At 36.2% G+C, this 9,184-nt stretch overlaps 2 protein-coding genes across 4 annotated transcripts; both read right to left on the bottom strand.

Moving 5' to 3' along the window:
• Positions 1-4,635: 4,635 nt before the first annotated feature.
• On the bottom strand, positions 4,636-5,481 carry LOC129241474 (uncharacterized). Its single transcript, XM_054877810.1, has 3 exons — positions 5,390-5,481; positions 5,103-5,293; positions 4,636-5,026 (listed from the first exon to the last, which is right to left on the bottom strand). The coding sequence occupies exons 1-3, from the start codon at positions 5,451-5,453 to the stop codon at positions 4,937-4,939; spliced, it is 345 nt and encodes a 114-aa protein (XP_054733785.1). The 5' UTR covers positions 5,454-5,481; the 3' UTR covers positions 4,636-4,936.
• Positions 5,482-5,646: 165 nt separating this feature from the next.
• Positions 5,647-7,039, bottom strand: LOC129241473 (uncharacterized). 3 transcript variants are annotated; one of them, XM_054877809.1, is made up of 3 exons: positions 6,704-7,039; positions 6,154-6,356; positions 5,647-6,078 (listed from the first exon to the last, which is right to left on the bottom strand). In XM_054877809.1, the coding sequence occupies exons 1-3, from the start codon at positions 6,738-6,740 to the stop codon at positions 5,917-5,919; spliced, it is 402 nt and encodes a 133-aa protein (XP_054733784.1). In that variant the 5' UTR covers positions 6,741-7,039; the 3' UTR covers positions 5,647-5,916. The 3 variants fall into 3 exon arrangements, with proteins under 3 accessions (XP_054733784.1, XP_054733783.1, XP_054733782.1); XM_054877808.1 differs by having other exon boundaries at positions 6,154-6,389; XM_054877807.1 differs by having other exon boundaries at positions 6,154-6,407.
• Between the last annotated feature and the right edge of the window lie 2,145 nt (positions 7,040-9,184).

Genomic DNA, 9,184 nt, shown 5'->3' on the forward strand with positions numbered 1-9,184 from the left:
AAAAACTGCTGCTGCATTTTTCATTATTAGAGTCTGCGCTAAAAGTCTGCTTCTAATAGCTTCATCAGGACTAGTGGTGCCGTGATTTTTCATTTAAAAAACCAAAAAAATAGAAATCGCACAGCCCAAGATCCGGCGAGTAAGATGGATGGTCTAACCCTGGGTTGCTGTATTTGTTGTTGTAACAACATAACACATTGCGAAAATGCTGCTGATGTAACAGCCCTTGGCTGAATTTAAGGGGGGAAACCGGTTTACAGCGATAAAAAAATTGATTTTTTTTATTACATAAATCGTTAGTATAACTACTCAAGAATATGTGGTAAAAAATTTAAAGCGAAATTTGCATTATTCCCGATTCTACGAGCACTTAAGTGACTGCCCGTCGGTTCCGCACCGTAGCGCGCGTTAGTTAGAACGACGTTTTTCTCGAAACTACTTTTTTCAACTCGTGGCCATTCTAGCTTAAAAAGTTATCGACCAATCGTTCTAAAATTTTTCGTGATTTTTTCTTTATTCAATTCTAATCTATATGACCCTAATACTGGGATTATATTATTATTTAAAATATGTTTTTTTAAGCAAAATAGATAAAAAAATATGGTATAAAAAAACTGCTTTGTGTTCAAGCGCCTCAAAAGCATGCAATTTTCAATACTTTTTTACCACAATTAGGTTCATATTTTTAGGAAATATGTTGTTAATAAAAAAAAAATTGCTGTTGATTTCAGAAAAAATTGCAACTTCAGGAATTCCCACCAGCAAGACACTCGGATGGCGATCGTCCATGGACAGCGCGCTCTAACGCCACTATCTCCCGCGGAAATAGCTTCGAAAAATTTAAAAGCGTACCTAAAAATATAAATAAAATATCCTCTAAACTTAAACAATTTCTGATTATTCCTTCTTTGTTAAAAAAATTCTCGAAAAACACCAAAATTTTGGTCTCCTCAACCGGTTTCTTCCCTTAAGCTAGGTGATTCCCCGGTAACATAAGCGGCCTCCGAATCGGTCGCTCTTCGGCAGACAAGTCTGTGAATGTCTGGCGTGAAAAAACTACTCTTAAAGAATATCTGTCGTTCGGAGGCGGACGTAAAACTCTAGGTTCTTCTATTTGTTGAAAAACATCAAGGCGCCCACCACAAAAATAGGAGGGGAATAGGAGGAGGAGCTCGGCCAAACACCCAAAAAGGGTGTAAGTTAAAAATTTAGACATCAATTTTTCAAAAAAAAAATTTATTTTTATTTTTCACCATAGTCCCCTTTTAGAAAGGTATACTTGCCCCTACTTTCGGCCATTTTTTGGACCCCTCCAAAAAGTAGGATTTATCGAACTCTCCAAAATACGTCTCTGTCCGGACTATGGCTTCCTCGTTTGAACTAAATTTTTTTCCCGAGAGCCATTTTCTTCGTGTTAGGGAACAAGAAAAAGTCGCAGGGAGCCAGATCGGGTGAAAACAGGGGGTGAGGCAGTAATTGCTTGAATACCAACGTATTCAACATAGCAATGGATAAAGAAATTTCAGTGTAATTTTGATCTAAATTTGTTTTCCTTCAAGTTCAGTTTCTTTTAGTTTGCCTGAATGCATTCATCACAAAACAATAAATTTTAATCACTCATAGAAAACATTTGATGGCAACGTTGTGCACTTTGTCTCAAAACGAATTTATTAAGGGTGCAAAAAAATGTTTTTTTTTTGTTAAGTGTGGCAATACTTGCCTTATGGCACCACGGCACGTTTTACATGTAACGTCGGTAGATGAAACTGCTGAGCCGCCAGAATTTTCTGGCCCGGCTCTCTCGACTTTAGACGTGAATTTAAAATATTTCTGTTATAGCTAACGACTTGAGCTTCCAGGTAGCTGCCTAAAATTTAATTTTTTATCGATTTATGGATATAATCATATAATATAAAAAGGAACCTCGAACAAGACGAAAAAAGCGTGACCCATCCGGGTGCTCAGCCGAAGGGTTTAAAAAAGATATCCACAGGGGGTTAAATATCTGAATGTGGTCGGCATACATGATGACCCTAGTACCTCTGTGTGTCTATCAGCCTTCGCTAGGATTAGGAATGAGATGTTCAGTGAAAAAAAAGTGTGTGTAGCGCAGTACACATAACAGAAATGAAACTTTCAAGGCAGACAAAGAAAGAGGGAGAGACCCGACATTCACAACATTGGCTGAGAATACAAATAGACAAAATTTACAAAAAACGGAGAAGGTAAATACCGGACGGCACAAATTACCGCAAGGCAATACCAATATATCCGACGCCGGAATGGATTGCACTTTATAGTACGCAAAAGAACTAGAAAAGAAACGGAAATAAGCGCCAAAAAGTAGGCACCAAAAAACAAAAAACGCCAAAAAAATTGCGACTAAAAACGCCCCAAACAGTAGGCACCAAGGAAATATAACGCCAAAAAGTACGCACCAAAAATATATTTCCTACAAGTTTGCACCAACAAAAAAGCGCCAAAAAGTAGGCAGTGTTATTTCTCACTAGAAATTAGCAACCACAAGGAAAAATAACCTAAAGTGTATCTAAGATATATATAAGGTATAGCTATCTCTCTCCTTTTCCTCTACGTTATATCTTTTTTTCTCTCTCGCGGAACGAAAATGCCCAAAACGTTACATGGCCTTGTAATTTTTCTCCCCATTCTCGCTCGTCCATCGACGCCTAAGAAGTTTCACCTCAAAAAGTTTATTTAATGACGACCAACTGAGCCTGAGCTCTTTATTAGTCATCTACTCCGTTGAATTCGTAAATCTATTCTAAAGCAGTATCGCTGCACAATTCGACTTATGGAAAAAAATGGCATGTGGACAATTGTAACGCAATTTGTGTGTTTGACCTACATGTTTTGCTCGTCAAGAAATTTAAGTGCTTATTTACACCCCTTCATTTCAATAATTTTTTTTCTCGCTTGCAAACATGCATACATACATAAACATTTAATTCAAGGTTACGTTACATTTTTTCCAGCGTAAGGAAAGAGCCGTCAAAGTGTGCCCATTTATCTCATGAAATTAAAAATGAAAAAATAAATGTAAAACTGTTGCAGTTACATAAAATAAAAAAAGAACTCAAACCGTAAAATATATATTATATGAATTACTGTGCATTTTTTTCATTTACTTTATTTTTAAATGTCATTGGCACGAAGTGGATTTGTGAGTGTCAGTTTTTGATTGCTGTTAACAACCAGACTCATTTATTGTGCATATTTGTAAATTATTGAGAGGCCCGAAAAAATGATGATTTTGAATAATTTTTTTGATTACTCGATTTCAATTACTCGATTTTCCAAAAATAAAAGCATAGCATTTATACATCATGTTTCGATTTGACTTTAGTTAAATTAAAAAAAAAAAAAAATTAATAGTTGTAAAAGCTTTCGCTGTTTGTGTGGAGCCCGTTTCTCCAGCAGTCCCTTGCGGTGATCATCACAAGTCGTTGGATATTCATCTAAAATCAATCGGACAAGAGAAATTAGTTTTATTAATAGATAATCTTGTGCCGGATGGAAGCTTTTTTCCAAATTAACAGGAAATATTTTTTAGATTTTCGAGAAAAAAACCGAGAATTAATTGCAAAAAAAGAGGTTGTCTGTAAAGTCGGTTTACTGACGATAGTTTAACGTGACAACGTCATAAGAAAATACTGATGGAATGGTTGCATTTTTCAAAAGAAAATTTTAATTTTATTTGTTTGATAGATATTTTGTATGGATATAGAGAAGGAGGTAAATGGAATCGCAATGGAATTGATCAAGTTGCATTTACACAAACGTGAAAAATGACGAAACATTTATCAAATTCATGAAAGATATCTTCAATTTCGGCTGTGCATCAGACGTTAATAAGTCAACAACACTAAGAGGCAACATCATCGATTTGCCTTTTTCAAGACACATTACACTCGAAACACCCCCTTTCATTTCCTACTTTTTCTCTCATCGTCCTATTCTCAACAGAGAAATGGTTCATTATCATGCACACAGGAAGAAGACATATGCAAATATACAAATATGTGAATTTATATACTACATATGCGCATATACATACATATAATATATATGCTCACTCAAGTAGTAGAGAGCCAGACGCCGAACGGTGCCGAACGCGGGGGCCGATTGTGCCTCTTTGTCGTTCGTTCCGTGCTCTCGCTTGCAGTTCAAGCAAGGTAACGATGAATTATTTGGTGCGTGCAGACGGCTACATCGAGTTATAAGACGTTATCACGTCAAACATTGTTTTGAGAAGAACGCATTTAAAATTTTGCTATCAATTCCGGAGCGCCCGAGCGCTCTTTGTTAACTATTGAGTAACTTGAAAAGTATTTGTCAGATTCACTTCAAATTTTCACACAATAATTTAAAAAAAATCCAAAAAAAAAATCTTTTTTTTTTTGAAATTCTACCCCTAATCCCTTAATGACCGATTAGACAAGGTGAAGTCTACGCAGCAATTTTCACTGCAGTTATCGTTGAGATTATTTTATTGTAATATACAATAGTTTGTTTCTATTTTAGTATACTTACGTTTTTACATAAATTTTAATTTAATTTATTTTAAATTTAATTAAATTTTATTTTACTTTATTCTATATTATTTTGTTGTTCCACAAAATATTTTTCATTTTTGTTTTTAATTTTTTGCTTTAGAGTTTTTACTTTTTAAAATTTCGACACGTTGTATGTATGATATTTAAAAATATGAACTTAAATAAAATGGCACACCCTTATATTTTTTTCTTCATTTTTCTTGCTATCATCCAATAATTTCTTTTGGTTTGAGTTCTCGTTCATAAAAACTACTAACATACAAGCATATCTTGCGCTACTCCATTTGTAATTTTTGATATCCTTAGCTTTCCCGTTTGACCACCTAAATTTGAAGTAATAAAATTAAGCGCCTTGTTGATTACTAAATATTGCGTGTCGATGTACTGCCGATGATGTAACTCAGGCCCATAGCCAGCACTGCGAGTTGTATTGCTTTCGCTTGAAAGAAAGTCTGGGGGAAGAGGGGCGAAATGAAGAAAATGTTCAACCCTTCTCATTGAGTATTTTTACGTGAATATTTTGCTCACCTTTCTGATGTAAAGCGGCAGTGTCTCCTTGCCCTTCTTTGTATGCCAATCCCAACCGCGATACAACCATACCAACGGCCAGGCTACAGCGGCACTTATGAAGAAAGGTGCAGCAGATTCCATTGTTTCCTGAATATCCCGTCTGTGCATGAGGCGACGTAGCTCCTCGCCTAAGTTAACTTCACGCTGCACTGCAATATGCAATTGCATATACATACACAGACACACATGAGTAATTAGTAAAGCTTTATTTGAGTTTCTTTAGTGGATATTTTTATGAAGCTCACCATTCTCATAATTCGACTGTTGAGCGCCCTTTTTGCCATATACCAAATTTTTCACCACTTCCATTGTGCTTTAGATACTTCGACTATCAACTTTGTACTCTTTGGATATGTAGATTGACGGGAAACTTTATTGTGATTTTGTATTTTTTTTTTAAATAAAATTTTGTATTTTTTTAATTTAAAAGATTTTTTCCCAAAATATTGTAGATGTCACCACCATAATTTTAAAATTCTACAATTGACCAAAAGACGCAAAATTTCTATTGTTTTTGAATTTTTCTAAAAAACTATGTTTTATTCAAAAAATTTTATTCAAGAAATTTCAAAGTTAATCTATCAAAAGTGAGCACTACGTTTCCGTCATGACTGCCTTGAATGTGCTAAATGTACAGTAGTTTTGCTTGAGTTAATATACACACAAAATATGCTTCTGTTTCGTTTTGTTTGCAAATAATCTCCTGAAGCATATTTCATAATTTACCAGCGCCTGAGTTTGTCTTTTAGTCATTCGCTCTTTTTTGGCTCGTTCAATCAATCACTCGAGTTTGAGCGGTGTACTCGTCAACGTCATCGATACTGCCCTTGAGCATGTGACTCACTTGATGAAAGAAAGGAGTCTGTTCATAAACCGCAAATATTAGACCCATGCTGAGAATCGCTAACTGCATAAACTTGGCCCGGTGGTAGGTCTAAAAAGAGTGCATATATCAACTCAAGAGTTAAACATATTCTGGTACCTTAATTTTTTGTTGCTTTTTCTTTACCCGATTTATATAGGCCACCAACGATCGTTCGACATGTACTTTGTTGCTCCAATCCAAGCCTCGATACACCCAAAAAGCCGGCCATGCTATAAAACTGGTGAATACAAATGGACGTACTCGTGCCATTTTTGTCTCGAAATCTAATGGTGCATTTTTCTGTATGAAATCCCGAAACTCGGTTGTGTATGAAATGGGTTCGGGTTCTGCAAGTGAACAACAACCACACGTACCGATACCTGTCACAGAAAGTTGGTCTGTGGCAACAAACAAGAAAAAAGTTCTTGCGGTGAACTCGTGGGCTTTTGCTCCACTGAATTCCATTCGCCTCGAAAGTGCAGGCCAATAAGCTGACACATTTCAACACCACAAAACTAAGAAAGCACAATTGCGTGAAAGCTCTTTTGCAGCGATGCGTTATGGTTTTTGAAAACCTTAATTTACGTTTAAAAAATGCAATGCAATGTAGTTTGAGCAGCGCCAATGTTGCCACAAAAGCTACACACGAGTTCACATATGTCGATTTTTATATTTTCAAAAACATGTTACCTACCTTTAGGTGCCGACCGGCTGAGGAATGGTATCTTCATAATAAGCTCTTCTCTTTAAACGAGTGCCAAATGTTTTGAACAATAATAATTCACACAGAAAATTTAATGATAATCCGTATTTATGTAATTAGTCGCCACTGCTGTTTTACTTGTGTCAAATTTTCCACCTCTTTTGCTACATATAGCGGACTTATAAAACGTATTTTTGGTATTTAAAGTTGTATGAACACAAAGAATTTTTAAAAATAGCCTTTTTTTTTGTAAATATTCGATTAGGAATTTTTTCCGTTTTGAAAATTTTAAATCCAAAGTGTCTACGATTCAGTTATGGCTTGACAAAGGATGGCATTAAAGAAAAAGAAAAAGTCTCCCATCAGAAGCTGAAAGTAAAAATAATGTATGAACATGAAGCTGTTCTGGTAGCACTTCGCTGAACAACCCCTAAATTCAAAGCACGCAGGTGTCGCTGTTAACTTTTACAAGGGGACACAAAATTTATTTACCAATTTTGTAAAAAAGAAAAGTGACCTTTTGGGGTGATTAATAAAGGCGAATCTATTAAAGGTGGTATCGGCAGGTGGACTGTCGCAGATCCTCTTGTCATTAAGTAGAAGGGACTATAGACAGTTGGTTAGACTCATGACGGGCCACTTTCTATGGTAGAAGCGTTTTTCCGGCCTTCGCTCGAATCAGTCTTGAGGTCTTTAGCACTGATGTGTTAAGAAGCGACCATCTTGGCTCCTTGGCACCACAAGATCTACTCAGATTTCTTCAGAGGCCGAGTGGATTTGAAGAAAATTAAAAAAAGGGAACCGAGTGCAGTACAATAGACTTAATGTTGCCTGAGTGCTGTAGTTTTGTTGTCAGAGTGCTGCTAGTTTGTCCCAACAAAATAAAAAAAAAAGTCAAGAAGATGACGCAAAATTTGCCACGTAGTCGAAGACAAAGGCCAACAAGTTGAGAACGTCGACGAATCGTCTTTTCGGCGTCTTCTTCAATACTTCGCGCTACAGTATCATATATCTTTGCCTTTGTGATGGCTTTGAATTGAATTGAATCGAATTGCAATTAATTTGAAGAGTAAAGCCAGTGCGAAAACCAGCAATGACTGCAAGAATTGCTGGATTTGCTGAATTGTTAGCCGATTATGTTGACTTTAAAATGGACGAAGTGCTCCATGAACTTCGCGAAAAGATCTTTTTTTTTTTTGTTTTATTTTTTCAAAGTAAATTTTCACAATTCGGAAGCGTTGTTCTGGTGTTCAAAGTTTCATGATGACCTGCCAAACTTTACTGAACTGAAATGCCAACACAGCTTCCCATTCTCGGCCATCAAACCACACTGGGTGAACGATATGAAGTGTTACCTATTCAAAACACCATAACTTTTTTGTGTGAAATTAGTTTTTATTGATTTTAAAGACAAATTGTTCAAAAATGATTACAATTTTAAGATATATTCACTTTTGCCTTGACTATAGCCTTCAAACGGTCAAAAAATGAGTTGCATGCTGCACGAATGTGATCTTGAGGTATTTTGGCTCATTCTCGTATAATCGCTTTTTTCAGCGCATCCATGCTAAAATATCTTCCCGATAATAAGTCGCATTCACTTTGACACCAGGCTCGATAGAAACGATTGGAGAGCGTCCATCAGCGGTCACTGCGGCCCAAACCATTGATTGCGATGGGAAATTGCTTCGAGTGGCCATACGTGGGCTCAAATTCTCGTATGAGCGTTCGGTCAAGTAAACACGATCGTTTTGAGTGTTTATGAACTGCTCAATTGGGAATTTTTTTTCATCAGAAAACACAAAGTAAGGAAATTCGCCACGGTCATGCAAGCGCAACAACTCCTTTGCTCTTTCGCACCGAACTTTTTGTTTGCTGGGGTGAAAGATCGTGTGCTTTTTGGAACTTGTGAGCCTTGACCTTGCGCTCATTTTTCAATATGCCTCGAATGCTATCAGTTCTTTGGCCATTTTTCTTCCACTTCGACGTGGATTTCGTTCAAGTCGAGCCTTCACTTTCCGAACCATTTCTGGCGTTGTTGCGGTTTGTTTTGGTCCACCTTTATAGCGTTTCGCAATGCTACCAGTATCATTGTAACGTTTTAAAGTGCGATACACAAACATTTTGTTCAGTTTGAGGTGACAGAGCTCACGAAAAATAGCTGGTTATGATTTTCCAGCCAAACATAACGCAATCACACTATTACGTTTGAATTCCATCACAGAAAAAAAATTCAACAAAACTGAGACGCAAATGCTCTTGATGGCTTATAAACAATATATTGAACTGTTATTAGAACAATTTTGACGTTGACATCATGAGCAGTTTTACAAATACAAGCAGTATGAAGTTGGTAACACTTCATATCGTCCCTGTAGTTATCGATCTTGATAATTTTCATGTAACTAATATACAATACTAAAATCTTATGGGTAGCAAATTTTTTTTTTTTAATTTATTTAAATAGTTTGA

Source organism: Anastrepha obliqua, chromosome 3 (assembly GCF_027943255.1).
Source record: "Anastrepha obliqua isolate idAnaObli1 chromosome 3, idAnaObli1_1.0, whole genome shotgun sequence".
In the NCBI taxonomy this organism is placed as follows: Eukaryota; Metazoa; Arthropoda; class Insecta; order Diptera; family Tephritidae; genus Anastrepha; species Anastrepha obliqua.